This window comes from Ursus maritimus, unplaced genomic scaffold (assembly GCF_017311325.1).
Source record: "Ursus maritimus isolate PB19 unplaced genomic scaffold, ASM1731132v1 scaffold_23, whole genome shotgun sequence".
NCBI classification, from domain to species: Eukaryota; Metazoa; Chordata; class Mammalia; order Carnivora; family Ursidae; genus Ursus; species Ursus maritimus.
In genome coordinates, this window is record NW_024424786.1 from 34,534,499 (window position 1) to 34,557,878 (window position 23,380).

The 23,380-nt window shown below is 43.7% G+C and overlaps 1 protein-coding gene across 4 annotated transcripts in view; it reads left to right on the top strand.

Moving 5' to 3' along the window:
* The window catches only part of CTNND1 (catenin delta 1), a 46,995-nt gene extending 24,464 nt beyond the window's left edge, over positions 1 to 22,531 (top strand). The window contains exons 3-19 of one of the 4 annotated variants that reach the window (XM_008694152.2): positions 389 to 681; positions 2,654 to 2,725; positions 3,457 to 3,609; positions 4,008 to 4,543; positions 7,912 to 8,375; positions 9,499 to 9,682; positions 11,097 to 11,214; positions 11,690 to 11,843; positions 12,714 to 12,782; positions 13,604 to 13,731; positions 13,834 to 13,984; positions 14,695 to 14,887; positions 15,246 to 15,360; positions 15,913 to 16,000; positions 17,880 to 17,942; positions 18,698 to 18,801; positions 19,224 to 19,590. In XM_008694152.2, the coding sequence (XP_008692374.1) occupies positions 487 to 681; positions 2,654 to 2,725; positions 3,457 to 3,609; positions 4,008 to 4,543; positions 7,912 to 8,375; positions 9,499 to 9,682; positions 11,097 to 11,214; positions 11,690 to 11,843; positions 12,714 to 12,782; positions 13,604 to 13,731; positions 13,834 to 13,984; positions 14,695 to 14,887; positions 15,246 to 15,360; positions 15,913 to 16,000; positions 17,880 to 17,942; positions 18,698 to 18,801; positions 19,224 to 19,463 (3,027 nt within the window). In that variant the 5' untranslated portion in view covers positions 389 to 486 and the 3' untranslated portion in view covers positions 19,464 to 19,590. The other 3 variants (XM_008694150.2, XM_008694151.2, XM_040639134.1) reach the window with 3 other exon arrangements.
* The last annotated feature ends 849 nt before the right edge of the window (positions 22,532 to 23,380 follow it).

The window sequence follows — 23,380 nt, forward strand, 5'->3', positions numbered from 1 at the left end:
CAGGACAGTGAGTGCTGGTGTGTACTGTGGAGTTACAACTTTCATTGAGTTAATGCCAGCAAATTTTTCCAGGGAAAAATAATCTAATATTAATCTTCTGTCATGACTACAGCCCTTAGCCATATTCTCCCTCTCCTGCCAACAGCGTAGACTTGGATTTAGTTGCACCTTTCCATTCAATGGTTATTTCTGGTGAGGTGTTAAAGGGTAGTGGGCAAAGGATCCTGCTTGAGTGGACACTGGTGATGGGCTCCCAGGCTTGGTGGTGGCTGGCTTTCTGTGTTGCAGTAAAACCACAAGAGGGCATCTTTGGCTCTGGGATTAATGATTCATCTGTCTTCTCTGACCTGTGACCTTTTCTCTCCTCTCCCTTACCTTCTCTCGGTAGTGTGAAGTGAGGGGGGACTTCTCCCTCCTTGCTCCTCCCTCTGTGATCCACCACCTTCCTTTTTACCCTGCCCTGCGGCGGCTCCGCCCCTTACCTTCATGGACGACTCAGAGGTGGAGTCGACCGCCAGCATCTTGGCCTCTGTGAAGGAACAAGAGGCCCAGTTTGAGAAGCTGACCCGGGCGCTGGAGGAGGAACGGCGCCACGTCTCGGCGCAACTGGAACGCGTCCGGGTCTCACCACAAGATGCCAACCCACTCATGGCCAACGGCACCCTCACCCGCCGGCATCAGGTAACCCCTCTCTCCATCAGACCTGCAGGTAGGAGTTTGGCATGGTCATAGAGAGGCTATAATACTACTTGGGAAAGTACTTGCCTCATGGTGATGGGCTGCCCAGTGCCCATGTATCATGGTGAACCTTTCCAGTACTGATGTAAGAAATAGGGATATTGCTGCTCTGCTGAGTTGAATGGATGTATGGCGAGAAGCAGCCATCCGACTTCCTGTTTTGTCGAAGTAGGGTTTCTGGTTTGGGATGTAATTCTAGTCGTGGTGGATTATGTAGTTTGGAGCTGTACTTAAGGTCCTTCTGTTTTCTCTGATGTTTTCCCCCCAACTTGGTATCAAACATTCAGGAAGATAAATGCCTGCTTAGTGGTTGGCAAGGTTGGGCATCTTGTACTCTTCAGCTTCAGTTCAGTCTCCTTCAGGGAACAGTCTGCTCAGAAGGTGTGGCAGTGTCCATAAATTGTGTATTCCTGCTCCATATTGTCCTTGTATGCTTGTTTTGTTAGCTTTGCAAATCATGTCTTGGAGGGAGGGGGTCATTGGTAATTCTGTTGGTTAGAGCTTGAGAAGGAGCATCGTGCTGATATTTAACCCAGATAACCACAGGAGCCAGTGGTCTCTGGGCTGGCTGATTCTGTGAGTGACTTGGGGGAGTTGGTGTTAGAAACGAGAAGTATCTTGTGTTTCCTATGGTTTCTCTGGTCTGACTTCACTGTGATGTAATCTGTCTGAGGTTGGTTTTGTGTGTGTGTGTGTGTGTGTGTGTGTGTGTGTAGAGTAGACCTTGCCTGGTAGACTCCATCTTAAGAGATCTCCGGTGGGAACTAATGACAGTGCTTATGCTTCAATAGTCCTTTCTATTGATTACTTATTTATTTTTTTAAGACAGAGAAGATCCCTCATGCTGAGGAGCATATTGTGTGAGAGGACAAAAGTCCATTTAGGGGACTTCGAGGCAGTATGTTTGCAACATTCCTAGGATTTTTATAGGAACCAGAATAGAGGGTTAGGAATGAGAGGTATATATATTGAAAGGGGAGAGTGGGACTGGTGAGGCTTGGAGGTGGTGGGGAATTCCAGGATTTAGTACTCGGTTTTTCTCTCTTTTTTTTTATTTTTAACTTCTGTTCAGCAGTGAAGCCACACCCTTCCTTCTTCCTGAAAGTAATGTTTAACTTCCTCTCCCTGCAGCATTACACTCCCTATGTAATGGGAGTAGGGTGGGGGAAGTCTCCCAAGGTGGCTGCATCTCACTGTTTGCTGCTATTGGAAGAGAAGCAGTCAAGTATATTTTTACATAGTATAATGTTGTTAGATTATTTCCTGCTGCTCAAAACAGAGCAGCTTATGTTCTATGGCTCTAAAAATTGGTGATGATGATGTTGAGACAACTGTTTTTCCTTGAGGGGAAAAATTGGGGTACTCATTTTCTTCCTGCTTGGAAATGGAGACTCCTGTCTCTCACATCTCTCTTTCAAAAGCTGGCGGATGTGGGGGTTTCCAGTGGTGGCAGAACACGAAGATGCACGGAGCAATAAGGAAGGCTTTGGAAACTCCCCAACCTAGGTTTTCTAACTCTCCTTATATTTTTAAGGACTTACCTGACTCTGCTATTTACTCAGTAAATAGTTTTTGAGTGCCTGTTATGTGCCAAGCATTATTCAAGGTGCTGGAAATATATCATTGAACAAAACTGACCAAAAAATAAAAATACAAAAAGAAGTCTGCCCTCATGGAGCTTACCTTCTTATGTTCCAGAGACCCAGTCTGCCAGTTCCAGGCCCAGTGCCACTTTTGAGGAAAGTGCTAGAACTAAGGAGTGATGTGGTTCTTTTATAAGTACTTGACAGAAGGACTCCAGGCCACAAATATCTTTTTGAAAGCCCTTTTCCTGTTTGGAAAAAAAGATCATTTGTATTTGATAGAGCAAAGGAAGGCGACAAAATGAATTGTCTTCTTGTGGGCTATGTTTCAGAACGGCCGGTTTGTGGGCGATGCTGACCTTGAGCGACAGAAATTTTCAGATCTGAAACTCAACGGACCCCAGGTAATGTCTTTGGCTCAAGGTCTGGGTTTCTTCATTTTTCTCTTCCTACTTCCCTAGCCTATAAGAGCATATTGGTGCCTTGCAAAGTGCCTGGTACATTGTAAGGACCCACCCATTAATTAGCTTCATTCATTTAGGAAAATAAAATAGTGGAGCTTAAATGTATACACGTAGTTGTATTTTGGAATGAGTTTTAATGGCCATTGATCCTGTATTTGATCCCTCAGTTACGGCATCCCTTTTCTGGAATGGGCATGCTTCTATTTCTACCTGAAATCTGGCTGGTCTTGAGCCTTAGGCAGTTTCTAAAGAGTAACGGAGCTAGTCAGAAGATGGTTTTTTTGGGTGATTTTCTGGTTCATCTTAAAAGTTCTTTACTGGTGAACTTTTTTGAAGGATCACTCAGATGTAAATGTAGCCACAGTTAACACAGTTCATATTCACGTCGACGACCAGAACTGGGAAGTTAAATCTGCTGTCTCTGTCACTTGGGTGTGGAAGTGGCTATAGTTAACTCAGTTCATATTTGTTAAATGACTAGACCTGGGGACTTAAATCTTCTGCTCTTTTGTACAAGTTCAAAAGGTGGGGACAGCTACCCCACTAAAACTCCTGGGGCCCATGGAAGATGCATGAGGAGTCTGTCTCTAGGGTGACTGCTTCTCATTGGGTTGGACTGTTGATATATATGGCTTAATAGTCATTCCTTCCTTTTCCGCTTTTCCGTACAGGATCACAGTCACCTTGTGTATAGCACCATTCCCAGGATGCAGGAGCCAGGGCAGATTGTGGGGACCTACACGGAGGAGGACCCTGAGGGAGCCATGTCTGTTGTCTCTGTGGAGACCTCTGATGATGGAACTACTCGGCGCACAGAGACCACAGTAAGCTAAGTCTTGTGTAAGGTCTGGGATAATAGAGGAGGTCCTCCTCTGGTCTTTATTGGTGAGGGGGAGAGATTAAGCACTTAGGGTGGATGAAAAGTATTGATCCGTAGTGAAGGCATAAAGAAAGTGATCTCTGGCTGGACAGGGAAGATAGAAGAGAGGTGGGAAAATTGAATGGAATGGGGAAGGGAGAAGTCTACAAGGTCTATAGTAGCTTCCCTAATAGGCATAGATTTCCTGCCTGGGCACTTCCTATAAGGTGGAGAGAAGGGTAGATGGTAAAATGGAAGGCATTTCTATATAAAGTGAGCTGGCAGTAGGGGTTTGTTTCATTTCTTAGAGAGGTCTAAAATTTAGGCTTATATGGTTCACTCTTTTCTCTTTCTTACGTGAAGGTCAAGAAAGTAGTGAAGACTGTGACAACACGGACAGTACAGCCAGTCCCTGTGGGACCAGATGGGCTGCCTGTGGATGCCTCATCAGTTTCTAACAACTATATCCAGACTCTGGGGCGTGACTTCCGCAAGAATGGCAATGGGGGACCTGGTCCCTATGTGGGCCAAGCAGGCACTGCTACCCTTCCCAGGAACTTCCACTACCCTCCTGATGGATATAGCCGCCACTATGAAGATGGTTATCCAAGTAGCAGTGACAACTATGGCAGTCTGTCCCGCGTGACCCGCATTGAGGAGCGGTACAGGCCCAGCATGGAAGGTTATCGGGCGCCTAGTAGACAGGATGTGTATGGGCCCCAGCCCCAGGTTCGGGTAGGTGGGAGCAGTGTGGATCTGCATCGATTTCACCCAGAGCCTTACGGGCTAGAGGATGACCAGCGTAGCATGGGCTATGATGATCTGGATTACGGCATGATGTCCGATTATGGCACTGCCCGTCGGACTGGGACACCCTCTGACCCTCGCCGACGACTCAGGTAGGGAAGAAAAGGGGAAGGTAAGGGTCTTAAACCAAGACAGTGAAAAGGGGTAGCTCTTCCTTTTCCTTCTACGTGTTTTTTTGAATCAGAGACACTTGTGTCTTCCCTTTTGTGACTTTACCAAATATTGACTTGCTTTTTTGTCTTTTTCATGACAAAGGCCTATATTCTAGATTATCTATAGATAATGACTTGTGGTTACTGGTGTACATCCTGAAGAGTGGCCTTTGCTTCCATGCCAAGAGTTTCTGCTATTTCTGCCCATGATCTGGCTCCCTTTTAGTGATAGGCAGCAGCACAAAGGAGCTTGATGCTTTAGGGCTGTGGGATACTCCCTTGCTCCTGTGAATTTCTTCAGCATCTGGTTTGGTAGTAAGACAGAATTGAGGGTTTTAGGCTTTCAGGGCCAGAATAGACAGTTAAGGGTGTATGTGAGAACCCTTCCTGTGGTGATTTTAGTCTCAAGTTAAAAATAAACCTTGATCTCATCAAAGCCCTGACACTTTGTGTTTTGGTTCCTATGTTTGATTATAAAGTGAAATGGGGGTGGCATCCTTTGAGGGTGGTATATTAGTGACATTCTGAAAGGTCACTAAGCAGCTGCCTATTCTGACTTTGCTACTCATCTGGGGGGATTCTTTGGTGATGTGAAAAAGGGAGTGATTGATGTTTGGGCTGGTAGAAGGTTTGCCTTGAAAGAATGCTTTGGAATGGGGGTTGGCAAACCTTTTCTGTAAAGGACCAGATCGAACTATTTTAATATGCTTTGCAGGCCATATATCATTTTTGTTGAACGTTGTTGTTCTCCTTTTACAACCTTTTAAAAATATAAAAACCCCTTTTTAGCTCTGGGACTGTATAAAAACTGGTTTGGCCCGCGGGCTGCCAACCCTGCTTTAGAATAACTCAGAGACATGGTGTTTTCCAGGCAAGGAAAAATGATAAGAAATAAAGGAGAAGATCTACAGATGTCTTGGTAGTAAGGATATCCTAGCAGCTGTTGAATTTCTGAATGGGGTCCTAACCTTCTAAAGCAAATGCCTTGGTGCTCGTTTTCCTCATATTAGGTAGCTTTAGTTAATAGTGAACTGGGCTGGGCCTAGGGTAGAGGCCCCATTATCTAAGCCTGAGTCATTCACGTTTTAGGTATTGTATCATTTGGACAGCTAGTCTCAACTCCCATGTGACTCACCTTTTATTGGGGCAGGGGGCAGCAGGGTGGGCACCAGACTTCAGCTGGTGCGACTTGAAGCAGTGGTAGATAACAGCTATCACCAAAGGAGTCTGCCCAGGGCGTTGGCCTGTCTGCTTGTTAACAAGTCTGCTTTCCTGACTTCCTCATTAGAGTGATTGGACCTAGGTGGGTGTGGGTGGCCAGGTCATTCTCTGCTGTGTCAATTGATAGAAAAAAAGAGCATTTTGGGCCTGGTTTTTGGGTCTGTTCCAGGGTGGCACTGGACTTGGAAACCTGCTTGACTAGCAAGAACATTAGCTGCTTCCTGTTCCAGGCCTAGGAGAGTAATACAAGGTCAAACGGAAACAGTAAGGCAGAATGATTAGTGGAAAAAGCACTGAACCAGAAGACTTCTAGTTCTAGTTGTGCCTTTTGCCACTAGCTATGTAGCCTCAAGCAAGTCATTTAATCTTTCTGGGCACAGCTTTGTTATTTGTAAAACAAAGGAAAGAATGTCATGATCCACTGCTGGTAAAAGTGGGAAATACTACTGAGAGACTGAAATCTTCTTGGTTGTGGCGATTGTTTTTGTAATTGCTTATACTAAAATAATAATGAAAGTAAAACATGCTCACTACAAAACTGGAAAAACGCAGAAAGGCACACCAGCCATCTGGAAAGAACTATGGTTAACGTTTTGGTACACTTGCTTTGGGTTCTTTTTTCCTTTGCAGGTAGACATACTCGACATACTCTGACTTTATTTTTCCCCTACTGAAATGGAATCTTCCTTAACATTACTGTTCAGTAGCCTCCTTTTAAAACTTAGCTTTAGTGGCACCTGGGTGGCTCAGTTGGTTGAGCATCTGCCTTCTGCTCAGGTCATGATCCCAGGGTCCTGGGTTTTAGCCCCACATCGGGCCCCCTGCTCAGTGGGGAGCCTGTCTGCTTACTTGTGCTCTCTGTCAACTAAATAAATAAAATCTTAAAAAAAAAGAAAACAAAAACTTAGCTTTATTACCTGTTCATTTTGTTTCAATGATATTAAAAAATAGAGATTTTTCTAAATGCTTTGTCCATCAGAGTTGCTGTTGAGTGGTTGATGTTGACAGCTATGAGGCAGGGCCTCTGCTCCAGCTAACTTTGAGGGTTTGGTGACAGTGGGAGGGGTTTTGTGGAACAAACAACAGGCTTATTTGGAGAGTTCCACACAATAGATTCTCCTCTCTCCTATGGGAGCCAGAGTGAGATGAGCTCTCAGATAATGGGTCTCTTCCTTCCTGGTGGTTATGAATAAATAATGGTGTGACTGATTCACCCTCTAGTGGTTGCTGGTAGTACTGAAATTAGGAAGAATTCTCTCCGGTGAGACTTTCTCTAAACCTTCCGTTGGTTCGTCTCTTCTTTTTCTTAGTCATTGGGTATCCCAAATGCCGTGGTGTTCAGTAGCCTCTGTTTTGACAGAATCCAAGGTATTGTCTTTAGAAATTTGGAGGCTAGCAATCATATCTGGAACACATTTGTTGAGTAGCAGAGATGACGTTGGGTTGAACTGTGAAAATTAATGTTCAAACTTCTACCAAAGCCAGGTCCCCCTATGATGTAGCTTGAAGGCCTATACTGTTTTTACTCTTATCATCTCCTCTTTTATAATTTCCAAAATAAGATAAGGAGAGGCTTAAATAAGAAGTGTGTTTAAGGGTTTAATCCCAGCAGCTGTTTCCTGTGTGTAAGTGCCTCATTTCCTGTTTAGCTGAAGGCTTGTAAGAGTTGTTCTCAGACATTGTTTGCTGACTTCTTTGGTTTAACTCTGTCGTCTAAGGGTTTATTTCAGTCTCTATCCAGAGAGCTTAGCTGTCAGGTATCATTTAAGTGCTAAGCAGTCAGGATTTGGTTCTGTTTTTGTGATTAACATCTCTGAATGCTTGTTAACTCTCCTCTGAGCTAGTAAACTTGACAGGAAAATGGTAGTTTTAATCTAACTGCAGATGCCTTTAAAATTGTTCCCTTATCGCCTTAAGAAAAATTGATCAGTATATCATTTATGCAAAGGAGAGGTAAGACCTAGAGTACTAGAGCTGAAGTTACTCCTGCCTCCTGCCTTGGAGGTGAGGGGTCACGGGAGCTCACCAAGAAACCAGACTCGACAATTTGATGTATTCTTTCCCTCTTGGTTCTTCCAACACTGTAGGAGCTATGAAGACATGATTGGTGAGGAGGTGCCGTCGGACCAGTACTATTGGGCTCCTCTGGCCCAGCATGAACGGGGAAGTTTAGCAAGCTTGGATAGCCTGCGTAAGGGGGGGGCACCACCCCCCAACTGGAGACAGCCAGAGCTGCCGGAGGTGATAGCCATGTTAGGGTTCCGCTTGGATGCCGTCAAGTCTAATGCAGCTGCATACCTGCAGCACTTGTGCTATCGCAATGACAAGGTGAAGACCGACGTTCGGAAGCTCAAGGGGATCCCAGTACTGGTGGGATTGTTAGACCACCCCAAAAAGGAAGTGCACCTTGGAGCCTGTGGAGCTCTCAAGAATATCTCTTTTGGGCGTGACCAGGATAACAAGATTGCCATAAAAAACTGTGATGGTGTTCCTGCCCTTGTGCGATTGCTCCGAAAGGCTCGGGATATGGACCTCACTGAAGTCATCACCGGTGAGTTACCGGCACAGGGGCAACTATTGGGTTGGGGCTACTATGACCCGTAGAGATGTTGAGAGCTAGAAGGACTTTCAGCCCCTTTATATTTGACTCAAGGTTGTGGACTAGTGGTCTTTGGGGCAGATCCATCTCACTGATTTGTTTGGATCACACAAGGTTTTCAAAATTTTAAAGAATTGGTTGCTGATATTTAAAATTCAGAAGATTTCACCTAAAATTCCAGGTGCTTGGCTTCTATTAAAAATGTGTGAGAACTGGCAACAATGGATCTGTTGTGCTACCTGACAGTAGTTGGTCCGAGCTGACTGGTAACAGGTGTTCTCCCATTTGCAATAATCCTGAACATACTCCGTTGTCTTTAGCCAACTACTGCCATATAGCAAGTTGTCTCCCCAGCACTGAAGCTGAGTGTCTTGCTACTTTTCCACTCTCTTGTAATTTCTTTTAAATATCTGCTTGTCCTGACTCACCTGCCTGGCATGTGTAGACATTTGAGCTTGTGATCCTTGCTTTTAGAAGAGTTGTTTTTCATATTGTGGTTTGTGATCCATTAGTGTGTATTGAGCACGGTTTTGTGGATCCCAGTCAGTATTTCAAAAGGAAGAAAGAACAAGAAGTGGGATAGATTATTAGTTCTCAGTTAGGACTGACCTTGCCTGCCAGAGGACATTTGCAATGTCTGGAGACAGTTTTGGTTGTCGTAACTTGGCTTGGGAGGGCAGAAGTGCTACTGGCATCTAAGGAGTAAAGGCCATAGATACTGTTCAACGTCTAACAACGGACAGGTCAGCTTCCCACAATAAAGAAATACCTGGCCCAAGAGGTCATTGGTACTGAGGTTGAGGAACTCTGATGTAGATAACCCAGAGAGCCTTGTTTATATATAGTAAAGCTTTCTTTATGAAACTGTATTTCGTGATGTACATGTATGTATGTATATGTTGAGCCATAATGTATATTTCTTATCATGGGTCACAAACAAAAGCTTGAATATCATTACAAGGTATTTGCTCATTGGGGAAGACTGAGAAATGATAGAATAAGGGATTCTCCTTGGCATTCTTCAAACATCCTGTCTTGGGTGTTGGAGAGGTATCTGATGAGTTGTCTCTGCCAGGAACCCTGTGGAATCTCTCATCCCATGACTCAATCAAAATGGAGATTGTGGACCATGCACTACATGCATTGACAGATGAAGTGATCATCCCACATTCTGGTTGGGAGCGGGAACCTAATGAAGATTGCAAGCCACGCCATATTGAGTGGGAGTCGGTGCTCACCAACACAGCTGGCTGTCTTAGGTAACATAGGGCTTCGAGAGAATGAAGACTGAATTTTTGAGGACTAACTTAAATTTAAAAAAGAAATTCTTTTTTAATTCTTTAGCCTGTCATTCAGCTTCCATTCCTATCCATATTGCATACTGTGACTCCAGCCTGTCCTACCTTTGTCACTACTCGCTCGTGTGCCCATACGTCTATGTCGGTTTACTTGTTCGCCTACACATCCTTACTTCTGTGCCTCTTTGACTTTGTTCATTTAATTTTGTGAACATTTGTTCAAAATCTACCACATGGAAGGCAGTTGTCTAGTCCAGAGCTTAAGTGTGTCTGTGCCTCTGTCCTCAATGACCTGTATTTCAAGTAAAGCTGCAACAAATGCAACATAAGGAGTACAAAGTACTCGGGGCACCTGGGTGGCACAGCGGTTAAGCGTCTGCCTTCGGCTCAGGGCGTGATCCTGGCGTTCTGGATCGAGCCCCACATCAGGCTCCTCCGCTATGAGCCTGCTTCTTCCTCTCCCACTCCCCCTGCTTGTGTTCCCTCTCTCGCTGGCTGTCTCTATCTCTGTCAAATAAATAAATAAAATCTTTAAAAAAAAAAAAAAGGAGTACGAAGTACTAGAAGGGTGGTGGTGTAAGGAAGAGATGTGTTCTTTCTTCAGTGCCCTTGTCTCTTTATCTTTTTTTCTTTTTTAAAAAGATGTTAAGTAATCTCTACACCCAACATGGAGCTCAAAGAGATCAAGAATTGCATGCTCTACCGAATGAGCCAGCGAGGCACCCCTCCTTATTTATCTTTTGAGGCTAAACTCAAAAGTGCGTTTATTACATGAAAGTTTTCCTGATTTCTTCTTATAGCCTATAAATGCTGCAGTATATTCTTTCTCTTTTTGGAATATACCCCTGTGTGCTCTGTCCCATTCTTCTATTTGTACTTCCGTGCAAGAAATAATCTATTTGGGGGCGCCTGGGTAGTGCAGTCGTTAAAGCGTCTGCCTTCGGCTCAGGGCGTGATCCCGGCGTTCCGGGATCGAGTCCCACATCGGGCTCCTCTGCTGGGAGCCTGCTTCCTCCTCTCTCACTCGCCTGCTGTGTTCCCTCTCTCTCTGGCTGTCTCTCTGTCACATAAATAAATAAAATCTTTAAAAAAAAAAAAGAAAGAAATAATCTATTTGATCTTAAAGTATTGTTCTTGGACCCTCCGTAGTCATGTGTCATTCCCCTACCCCCTCCCCCCGGCCTTGTTATAAATGCCCTGAAAGCAGGAATTGTCTTACTCAGCTTTCTCTCAACTGCAGTGCCTTGCTTATAATAAGTACTCACTAACTGTTACAGTAAAAAGAAAAGGTATGGAGGTGGCTGTAGATGTTGAAGATACTAAGGGGAGGATTTCTAAGTATGAGTCATCTTGAAGCCTCTCCCTTCCCCCTCAGGAATGTCAGCTCAGAGAGGAGTGAAGCTCGCCGAAAACTTCGGGAATGTGATGGTTTAGTGGATGCCCTCATTTTCATTGTTCAGGCTGAGATTGGGCAGAAGGATTCGGACAGCAAGGTAAGTTAATGGCTGAGTGAACTCCATTCACAGCAACCGTGAAGGTACCTGTAGTGCAGACCTCACCATCTAAGGCTTTGAAGTGACATTAGGTATCTACCAGCCCCCGTTCCCTAAAGTAGATGTTCACTTTAGAAGAAAACAGTTTTCTTCAGATTTCCTTCACCTATATCATCTATTTTAAAGCCGTTTAGCTGTATTTCCAAGGTTATATATTTTCCTAAGTAGGAAAAAGTCAGGGTGATCCTCGGTTTTGTGTCACACACCAAATGGTGGCGAAAACCTTCCATTAGCCTGAGGCTGCAAGGATTTCGAGAAGCTTGGTGCACTTAAGAGGCTTTGTGAGTGATGACGGATGGGGCTGTGCTTTTGGGGATCAGTATTTCAATACTTGAATCATGGAAACCTGTACTTGCTGGGAAATCATACTAGGCATTCTCCTCGTTCACCGACCCCTTTATCTTGTGTTTCCAAGCTTGTGGAGAACTGTGTTTGCCTTCTTCGGAATTTGTCCTATCAAGTTCACCGGGAGATCCCACAGGCAGAGCGTTACCAAGAGGCACCTCCCAATGTTGCCAACAATACTGGGCCACATGCTGCCAGTTGCTTTGGGGCCAAGAAGGGCAAAGGTGAGTCTTCGTTCTTTGTTCCTTGCTCTTTAATGTAGGATGGGAAGAGGAAGGAACGCTTTTAGCTTTAGGTACAAAATACTTGCTGAGCAGTATGTGAGTCTGCCTAGTCAAGGATGTCTCCTTGCTCTGCAGCTGCTTCCCTGTGTCGTGTGTTTCATTCAAGGCGGTGATAATGGTGGTGGTGGTGGTACTAGTATCAGTATGGGGGCAGCGAAGGACGAGAACTCAACTAATCTGGGGCCTTCTCCCCCGTTCCTCCTTTGTGTTTCCTGTGTTTTTCTTTTCCTTTCTGCTTTCCTACTTATTTGCCCATGATCCTGTTGACATCGCTTTCCTGCGTTTTTCTTCCTTCCTTTCTTTCTGCTTTCCACCTTGGGTGACGCACTGGAAGATGAGTGGTTCTCCAGAGGTGAGTGGAATCTTTTAAGGCGCTTCCCTACTTCTAATTTGCATGCTTTGGTTTTAGCTTCCCTGGTATTTCCTAACCCTTCCCTGTGGATGCATGTAGGAAAATTCAGTTGAGGAAGACCACTGAAACAAGTTCAGCTCTTTGGAGCCAATGGCTCATGGCATGCTATTCCTGGGCAGCAGTCCCAGTTACCAGAACTCAGGACAACAGCAACAATGGTGCTTATCCTCATCTTACCTGTCTGCTGCCTGTTTTCTGTCCTTATTTCTGTGCAGCCACCTGCTGGGACGGGGGAGGGGATCTTGGTTTTTTGTTTTTTCTTTTTGGTGTTTTTTTTTTCCCCCTCTTGATGCATCTCTGATCCAAAAAGATTTTGACTGAAGAATAAAAAGTGCACCAAGTGGACTTTTTCCTTTCTCAAACTTTTTACTCCTCTCTCCTTTTTTTAATTTCCAAAGGGAAAAAACCCACAGAGGATCCAGCGAACGATACAGTGGATTTCCCCAAAAGAACTAGTCCAGCTCGAGGTAAGTTATCTTTTTCTTTTTAGTCTCCAGGAATCTCATACACATAGTCTACAGATGAGTCGGGTAGCTTACATTCGACTGTGCAGTGTGATCACTGTTCTGTCCTCCAGCTGTGGATGCAGAGTGATGGCGAAGCATTGGGAAACTGGTATTGTAGCAGTAACTTATGAAGGACGGCTTGCTTTGGCAATTTTCAGATTATTGGAGGATGGGTAAGGTCCTGAAGGCAGTGTAGGCCAGAAACACAGGTGCGCTAAGTAACCGCTACAGTTCTTAGGACTCAATCATTACCTGTTATAAGAAGCTTCTTTCTCACAGTTTGGGGGTTCGCATTTATCAGTACAGTGGGTTTAAAATTCATAGCTCTTCATGGATATAAAAACCTTACATGTTGTTAAATCTAGGATAGGACTTTCACTTAGTCGTAGTAAAGGTGGGCAGAATGACTCAGTTAAGTTAGAAACAATTCATTTGAGGTGAGGAATCTGTTACCCTTAGTGTTGTCAGTGGACAAACGATTCCCCCGAGTGCTAAGGCCAAAGTAAACTGTGAAAGAAAAGAGGAAAGGAGGAAGGAGAGAGAGGAGTTGCATATGATGGGTTGATGTCTCTTCTTCTCCTCTTATCATGGATGAATTATTCTTAAGAAGGTATGGACTTAAGCCTCTGAGTTGGCTGTTGGGTGGGTGGGAGAGTGTAGGGAGCCTGATGGTATAGAAGCATAAATCCATCAAACCAGAATACTGAGGCTGGACTTCAACTAGCCAGAGCCTGGCATGTAAGTACTGACTGGCCTCTGTTTTTCTGCCCTTTCTTGTGCAGGCTATGAGCTTTTATTTCAACCAGAGGTGGTTCGGATATACATCTCACTCCTCAAGGAGAGCAAGACTCCTGCCATCCTAGAAGCCTCAGCTGGAGCTATCCAGAACTTGTGTGCTGGGCGCTGGACGGTGAGTACCTTTTAGAAAATGGATTTAGAGGTGGGAGAGCTCAGCTAACGAGTTTGCCGCCATTTGTAATCTGTTCCATCTCTTTCCGTGTGTTACTTCTAGTATGGTCGATACATTCGCTCTGCCCTGCGTCAAGAGAAGGCTCTTTCTGCCATCGCCGACCTCCTGACCAGTGAACATGAGCGGGTAGTGAAGGCTGCGTCTGGAGCACTGAGGAATCTGGCCGTGGACGCTCGCAACAAAGAACTCATTGGTAAGGGGTTGGATGTGAACCATTAGTTCAGCATGTAGAACAGAGCCTCCATCTGGCTGGTGCTATTTAGTTTATTACTGAAATGACAGAGGAGGGATCCCAGCTAGCCCTCTGTAGTTTACAACCCCGAGGGTTCCAGTTTAATCGTTCTTAGAAAGACAAGAAGTGATATCTCTTCAAAAGCAGAACAGAAACAGCTTTATTTATTAAGCATGTCCTTTGTTAGTAGGCATTGTTAACACTTCCGCATGTTCTCATTGATCATGACCGTTTTACAGAAGTCCAGTTTTTTATAGAATAAGGAAACCAAGGGTCAGGGAAGTTATGTAATTTCCCCAGAGTTAATATAGGTGGGCTTTGGCATAGCTCAGTTTTTAAATTCATTATGACTATTTTATTGAACTATTACAATTTAAATATGTATACTATTTTCATTAGACTATCTGAAAAGACTAGCATATTTGATACAAAGTATCCATGTTGTTTCAATGTGACTAGAGGAGAGAATAAAGGAATAGAAGGACCATAAATTCATGGCTATTCCAGGTCCATGCTCTTCTGGCGTGATAATCCTGTAGCAGAATGAAGTTGATTCCTGTGGACAGTACCTGCGTTTTCTGTGATCAGGGTAGTTAAGTATAGTCTTAGTTCCTCATAGCTGGACTTGGCTTGTTTTCCCTGCACACATTCCTTTCGTCTTAACGCTATAGGTAAACATGCTATTCCCAACTTGGTGAAGAATCTGCCCGGAGGGCAGCAGAGCTCTTCCCAGAATTTCTCTGAGGACACCGTGGTCTCTCTCTTGAACACCATCAACGAGGTTATTGCTGAGAACTTGGAGGCTGCCAAAAAGCTTCGGGAGACACAGGGCATTGAGAAGCTGGTGTTGATCAACAAATCAGGGTGAGAGTTTAATGCTTAAAATGACAGCTGGAAGAGTTTGAGTATGAGAGGGAACCTGCCAGGATGGAGTGCTCCCCTTTTGCTTTTTTCTATAAAGTTATTTTCCCTTATTTACATGTGAAGTGTGAAGAGATGTTGCTCTGTTTTTTGTCTTAATGTTGAGCTGTCAATTGATAACCTGATTTTCCATCAAACTTTTTTTTGTGTCACTGTCGGGGACAGAATATAGAACTTGGTGAATACTTGATCTTGCCCATTTTGGCATTTCTGTTGTTACATTGTATTAGAGAATACAGGTTCTCAGCTTCTTCCCAGGTCTTTACGTCCAAATTCCATCTGGTATTACTTTCCTCAAAAGGAACCGTTCAGAAAAAGAAGTCCGAGCAGCAGCACTTGTATTACAGACAATCTGGGGCTATAAGGAACTACGGAAGCCACTGGAAAAAGAAGGATGGAAGAAATCAGACTTCCAGGTAGAGTAGCTCTGGGGCCTGAGGCGTGTACCTTTTTGTCCTGGGTCTCAGGTACCACTCTGTCTTCGGCTTCTTCTGCTTCACTGTCACATTAAGTCCTACTTTATCCCAAGTCTCTGTTAGGAAATCATTTGGCTTACTTTAACCTCCTCCCCAAAAGAGTGGTGCCTATGCTTCATTTGCTGCCCAAACAGCTGTGGTCTTCCTCTGCATCACAGCATGCTGTCAGTGCTGTCGTGACGAAGGATGGTGGCCTTTTTGACTTCTCCCCAAATCTGCCATGCCCTTTGAAGGAATTTGCCAGAGACTGTGTCACCTTCTGATAGTATGAGTGTTTGGTACCTCTGTTGTCTCCTGAACACCATCAGGAACATAAATAGAAGCTGTAACATCCTAGTTTATTTCACTACAGAGTATGTTTAACCTGTATGAGTCATCTTTCGGTCAGAGTTGTATTTGAGAAAGGGCCCTAAAGGTCTCTGCCCACTGGGGAATAAGATGTGGGTGAATTCAGTATTCTGTGACATTTTTGCATTTTATGTTTGCCTCCAGGTGAATCTAAACAATGCTTCTCGAAGCCAAAGCAGTCATTCATATGATGACAGCACTCTCCCTCTCATTGACCGGAACCAGAAAACAGGTGCAGTATCCAGGGGGCATACCCCTCTGCTTTTATTCCACCACTGCTGTTCTTTAGTGGACAGACTACCTAAGGAGTAGAATATATATTTAATAGTGAATAAGCTGGTCTTTTAATAGAGGGTAATAATACTTCACCTGGGAATTGTACGAGGCAGGAGCCTGGATGGGATCCTCTATCCTTGCTTGTACTTAGAGTGACAGGACAGTGAACCCTTGTCTCACCATATTCTCTCTTTGAGAGAGAATGGACATCTGTCATTGTACAAATGTAAGGTGTACAACACAGTGATTTGATATATGTATATATCACCTAATGATTATTTTTTGCTTTTTAAATTCCCACATAATACCAAGTAACATATGGACTGTTAAAAATTAGAAAATACAGACAACCAGAAAAGAAACAACAACAAAACCACTTACTTCTATTACCCAGAGATAACCACTGCTCTTTGTGGTTTTATCTTTTACACACTTGCCATGTGAGCAAATACATTTTCTCCCAAAAGATGAATTACATATTTTGTTTTATGAAATGTTTTCTTTTTCATGGAAGTGTATATTGTAACCCTTATTATCTTGATGACACTTGGCTTTTGCCTCAGGGCTCTTGAAATGTGGTGTGAGGATCCCCGTGTCTGTTGACGTTTGTGCCGATTGTGCGAAAGCCCTGCTGGTACGCACTGCTGGTACACACTGGTGGTACTTGCTGCGGCAGCTCTGGCAGTGACACCAGACCAAAGCAGTCATCACAGTCTTTGTTGCGTGGACTCACAACTTAAAAGAAGAGCCAGTTTCACCCAAGAATGTACTTGATGGAGCTGTAAAAATTAATTTTGCTGTTTCTAACCTTGAGTATACATCTTCTTGAAAGATCCTATGCTGCATACAAAGCATGATGGTTGACCTGAGGGAAAGCACTGGCGCTATAGCTGGAGTTTCTAAGTGGACTAGCCACTCTTTTTATGGAATGCCATTTTTCCTTGAAAAAAAGAAAGACCAACTACAGCTCTTCAGACTTGGATATTTGCTAGATATTTTCTCAGAAATGAATGCAGTGAGCTTGTTACTTTGAGGAAAATTAAGTGTGACCATACTTGTTGCCTGAATTTTCAAGTGAAAATGATAACTTTGGCAAACTTGTACCTGCCATTATGAACCTGGTAACACCCCAATACTTAAGACTTTATTGAAATCAGTGGTGATGGTAATGAATGTGATTTTTTTTTTTTTGATGTAGGATAATGAAATGTGTTAACATTTAGAAGATCTGTATTACGCTATGAACCAGTGTTTTCCAAGTGACCAATGCATGATGTTTCAGAATCATGCATGGGTAATTGACCCGTTCAAAGTGCAAGACAGACCAGTGCATTTTAATTTAGTGAAGTATGAAGAGATCATTCGTTTGGATTCAGGTTCCATAGTGTTGCTAACTTTAGAGGAACTGTACTTGTTGAGTGTTAGTATACTATTGAAGAATATCCACAATTATCTGAAAAGATTGTTAAAATTCTCCTTTTTCCAATGTTTTATCTGTGGGAGGCTGGATTTTTCTCAGTTCAGCAAAATAGTAATACATATGGCCTACACCAATGAATGCTTTTTGGATCTTCATAATTTTTAAGACTGTAAAGGGGTCTGGAGACCATTAATGTGACAATTGCTGGCTTAGAGTGAATGGTTTCTTATGTTAGGAGTCCTTTGGAAAGGGATCTCTTTATGTCCCATGAGGGCTTTGTCAGTTGTCTGGCGCATAGTGAGTGCTCAGTAAAAATTTGATGAGAGGGAGGGAGGACCAACCAGAGAGCAATTTTTATGAGTATAGAATTTGAAGAGTTGGTTTTTGACCTGGATAACTTTCTGACTCTGTATAGATAAGAAACCTGATCGGGAAGAAATTCAGATGAGCAGTATGGGATCAAACACAAAATCATTAGGTAGGTGATTAATTCCTGTCTGAGGACATGGAGTAATATTTCACTGGGATGAGAACTGTCTGGCCTTGCAGTTTTTTTCTAGCACCTTCACCATTTACCATCCTGGGAGAGCATTCATTGGCTGGACATTTCCATTTATAAGGATATGAGGAGATTTAGTGAAACTAGATCCATCTACTTTATTCCACATTCCCACATACTAAAAGGTTTAAAAAAAAAAATCTCCACCCCCACCCCCACCCCCGCTTAGTACAGAATCAGGTGTGGGTCCTTAAACTGTTAAAGCCTTTCACCGGCTGGCCCCCGGCTCCCTCTCCATCTTCCTTCCATGTATTCTGTTTCCGCCCCCTGGTCTAATTTGCTATTTTGTCTCTTTATACTTTTTTGATTTTGCTCAGGTAATACCTCCTACTGGAATGCCCTTCCCTTTTGCTTTGCTAAATTTTCTTCATCCCCAAAGGCTTAACTAAGTCCTGTCTCCTTTGTTAGGTCCTTCCTGACTGTTGGCCGCGCACCTCACTCTCTCTGCTCTTAATTCCAATACCATTTATAGGCAGCTCACTTTTGTTTAGCTTTATTATCTATGTCCTACAAGTTCTTTTTAAGTCCGGGACCTTAAGTCAAGGACCAGACCTTAATGCCTTTCTGGAACATTTGACAAAGTTTACTTCCCAACAGGGGTGCCTCATTCACACTTCTTTGCTTAATACATATTGTACACCAGAGGGAATATCCTGTTGTACTTTTTTCACTAGATAACAACTATTCCACACTGAACGAGAGAGGGGACCACAACAGAACACTGGATCGATCTGGGGATCTAGGTGAAATGGAGCCATTGAAGGGAACACCCCTGATGGTAATTTCTCTTTTATATACTATTGTCCTTCTAAGACTAGTTCTGTTTTGAAACCTCCACGTTTTGTGAAATAGGATAAAGAGTACCTAGTGAAAGACAGTAAGTATCCTTTCCCGGTAGGGATTTTCAGGTAAAATAGGAGTTTTGACTCTCTTTGGGATTTCTTGGGTCATAATTCTACAATGGTCAGGTTAGGGGAAGGAAGACAATAAATGTGTTACTGATGTGACTAATGCTAATTTATCTATTCTCATACGTTACTCTCTTCCTGTACCTGTCTTTTCTTGAACATCTTGCCCTTTTCTTACTATTCTCTTGTTTTGTTTGAGTTGACCAGTTTTGGGATTTTCCCTTAGATCTGGCACAAACTCACGAGGTTTCTATTTCCTAACCTCATACTAACAAATTGCATGTGTTCACAGCAGGACGAGGGGCAGGAATCTCTGGAGGAAGAGTTGGATGTGTTGGTTTTGGATGATGAGGGGGACCAAGTGTCTAACCCCTCCATGGTATGTCCTCCAGCCACCCCCAAGATCGTCTTGAGGAAGGAGGCCCCTGTGTGCCAGCAGTTTGCCAATCATGCTGATCTGATCAGGCCAGAGACCCTAGTCTCAGCCATTTGGAGCTTGGGGGGTGCTGCTTCTCTGATTGTTGCGTCTTAAGAGTCTGGGACATGCCTCTGGTGATCTGATTCTCCATTATGTGCTACTTTCCTCCCTCCAGATTTGCTCACCTGTTGTTTGGTTCTCCTCATTCCCAACCCTATTAACATCTCTTTCTCTTTTTTCCCTACAGCAGAAGATTTAGCACCACTATCTCCGCTACATCTGAGCTTATAATATATGTACTTTTATTTTTTGGTGGTGAAATGGACTGATGATTTTTCCCTTTCTTCGCTGGACTATTGTGCCAACTGCCAGGCTGCCTCCTGCCCTTACAGCCCTTATAAGTGGCCGCCTTCTTTCCACCAACTCCTAACTTCTTCCAGTGAAGCTTAATTGTCCTTCCTCCCCCCTCCAGATCCCCTCCAGTTGCTCCCAAGAAGCCTGTCAGTTACATGCATATCTCAAGAAACTGCTGCAGATTAGTTCTTTTTACCAGTTCTCCCTGGAACTCATGGCCTTGTATGGAGGGAGGGAGTGAGTGGGAGTCCTCACTGGAAGCCATGGGAAGAATTGGAAGTTACATGCTGTATATGCAGTGTCCAGCAGTCTGATAAACTGATGATTCTTATCAAGATTTTTTTTTTGCTGGTGGGGAAGGGACTTTTATTTTTTTGGAGAATGGGACGTGTGAGCTCTTCCCTTATCCCTGATGACTATTTTTGAATCAAAGAAGGCTGGCAACATTGGCACATTCGACCTGGTAAGGGCCCTTGAGTAAGTGAAGGTCTCCTAGAACTGAGATTAAGAAACCTTGCTCTCCTCATCTCCAGGGCAGGGACCATCACGGACCTACAGACTCCATCTCTTCTCCAAGCCTTCTGCCAACCCTGGGCTCTGCCGTTGCCCCTCACTGAGGCTGTCCTTAATCTTCCTCTCCCATCCTGTGATAATATCTGCTGACTTGGTCTGGCCATTTGCAAGAGGCTGTAGAAAGAGGAGACTGTATCAAGGAAGATTTTTTGGGTGAGAAGGAGCAGAAAGATGTCTTCTGGGGAGGAGAAGAACCTCTAGGAGAAGCTAGTAGGAATGTACATGAATCAGTTAGTCTGAAACTGGCAGGAAGCTTTGAAGCTGGCTTCCCCCTCCCCCCCTTATGTGTCTCCCTTTCCTACCCTGATAGCCCTGCCCTCCCCTGCCTCTTCCCTGGATTGGTTGGCTGACAAAAGGACTTGATGTACATACTCCTGCCCCCTTTACCCTTAAAAGGTGGGGATCGCCCCTGGATTTGCCTCTTCTTTGTGCCTTTGGCCTGGGGTGCATCTCCTCCTTCCCTTCCATGTGCCTTTCTTTGCCTCTGCGGTCTCATTTTCATGATTTTGCAATTATATTTTGTTGCTTTCTTACCCACTATTGGCCCTAAATAGCAGAAAGGAGAGGTGACCTAGAGAACCTCAGATTCTCCATTGGGAATTAGTAGAGCCTCTGATTTCAGCCATTCAGCTTTTGCTCAATAGTATATGGTTGGGATTTTGCAAAAATCCTGTTCTGATGAATCTCAAAATGTGGGAGGAGTGAGTGGTGTGACTCTTACTCCTTAGTTGCCCAGATTTACTGTCATCTCTGAAATGGCTGGAGGGAAGTCACTTCAGTGCCCTCCCTCCCTGCCTTCCCCGCTCCCCACCCCAATACCTCCTCCTTTCAGTTAGTGTTTATTAGTGGGTTGGGCTAGAGGAATCAGCTGCTATGCTGGTTTTTTTTTTTTTTTTAAACTCTTCTCCTTTTTTGCCCTTTACTCCTCCCCTTAATCTAAAAGCTCTGTTGAATGCAACTGGAAGTCTTTATCCTTCTCTCTCCCCCTCCCCTTATATATTGAGGCTATGGGGTAGGAGAAAAGTGCACAACCCACCACCACCCTCCCTTCCCCTATGCATTAGAATCCCTTATTTACCCTTTCCCCCCTCCCATTTCTTCCCACTCCTTTTCTGGCAAAAAGGAGCCTTTTCCTCTCTTTGACCCTAAGAATATACTGCACAGGGGAAATTGCCCCCATCTGGACCTGGCTCCACTCTTGGTTTCTCTTGTCCTCTTCTGCTCTTTTCCTGGTGCTCTTTTTCTCGGTGGGGTGTGGGTAATAGAACAGCCATGGGCTTTTGGGGACCTCTAACTATTTTTTTTCTTTTTTGTTTATAAAAACACTAAACATTCAATTCCAGAGAACCAAAAATCCCACCTCCCCACCGAACACTACTAAGGGGCATGTCTTCTGCTCCATACCTTTCCTGTTTTTCTTTCTCTCTTGTTAATGCTTTTAAAAACAAATGAGTTTTTTATATAAATAAAGTTTTTAAAGTGTGTATGTGGGGGGTCTGTGTCATTTCTTCACTTTAAGCTATATTTCTTCCCTCCTTTTCATCTTGGTTACTTCCTTATGTGTATCCATGTCCTTCTTCTCTCCAGAGCAGCCAGAAGGGGTTACATACCAGGATGGATTTATTGTGGGCTCAATGCCAACTCTTACCAAGCAATGTTCTTTTTAATTACGTGTGAAACGTTTTTCCTCTTAAGATTCTTAAAAATTAAATGTGGCTAAGTAGAGCACAGGAAACTTACTGCTAACTTAGAGATAGGAAACTGAAGTACAAGGAATTAATTACTTTCTTAGTCACTGGAATTCTTTTGCAACATTTGATAAGATGAATGTTGAACAAAGCCCATTGCAATACATGGCCCTCTTGAACATTTAACATTTATGACTAGAAGGTTAGAAGCTACCAACTCCAACTGCCTTCCTAATAAATAAGAAAATGTATAACTAAAAGGCTCGTATAAGTACTGAATACTGGGCCACAATGTTGCTTTTCAGGCTATCGGTAATCCTTTAGTAAGAAGACAAGGGACAGGCCTGTAGCTGTTCTTGTGTCCTACCAAATAATAGGTGGATGGGTAACGAACACTTGTTGGGTTGCTAGGGATTGTCTTTACTGCAGAGGCCAAGGATTAAGATCTATGGAAAGAGACTTATTTTTCTGGGGCCCCTATTTCCTGTTATATAATTAAAAAACTTGAGAATTTATGTAAAGTGCTTGCTGTATGCCCAATCTTTAGATTAAAAATCTAGCTTCTGATGATGGTCATGTCTCAATTTTGTTGAAGTAGGTCTTGGGTATGAAAACTTTCTTTGGGTTAGTGAGACCAGGAAATCTAAGTACTGTGACTGGTCCCTTTTTTTTTTTCTTCAAAGATTTTATTTGTCAGAGCACAAGCAGGGGGAGCGGTAGGCAGAGGGAGAAGCAGCCTTCCCGCTGAATAAGGACCCCAATACGGGACTTGATCCCAGAGTCCTGGGATCATGACCCGAGCCGAAGGCAGACACTTAGCTATGCCACCCAGGCATCCCATAGCTGGTCCTTTTTAAAGCTTGTATGTAACAGTTGTAGTTTTAGATTAGAAGGGTGAATCACAGAGCCAAAAAGCTATCAGAGTTTGCTTTCCAAAGAGGTTTGGTAGCTTCACTTGAGATGGTTTTCTGTGTCTGGAAAACCCGGGCTGCAGGTGAATAGCCTTTATTTCTGTTGTGTTTATTATCCACTGATACTGAGCTATAAACAAATCTTGCTCTTTTCCCTCCTCCCTGGGCTGCTCCATTTGTTTCATCTCATGAAATATTTACGGAGCATTTTCTGTGTGCTACACATTGTGGATATTAGGGTTAGAGAATGAAACAGATGGATACTTTCTCTCTACAATCCATAAGAATCCTATGTGATTAAGATCTGTGGTCTTCTATTTATTTTTTTAAGCTCTACGCCCAACATGGGGCTTAAACTCATGACCCCAAGATCAAGAGTCGCTTTCTCCACCTACTGAGCCAGCCAGGCACCCTAATTTGTGGTGTTTTAAAAACATTTCTCCTGTCTCTACCTAAAATAAGGTGTTATAAAGAATGATCTGTAAATCCCCTCTACCTCTTAAGT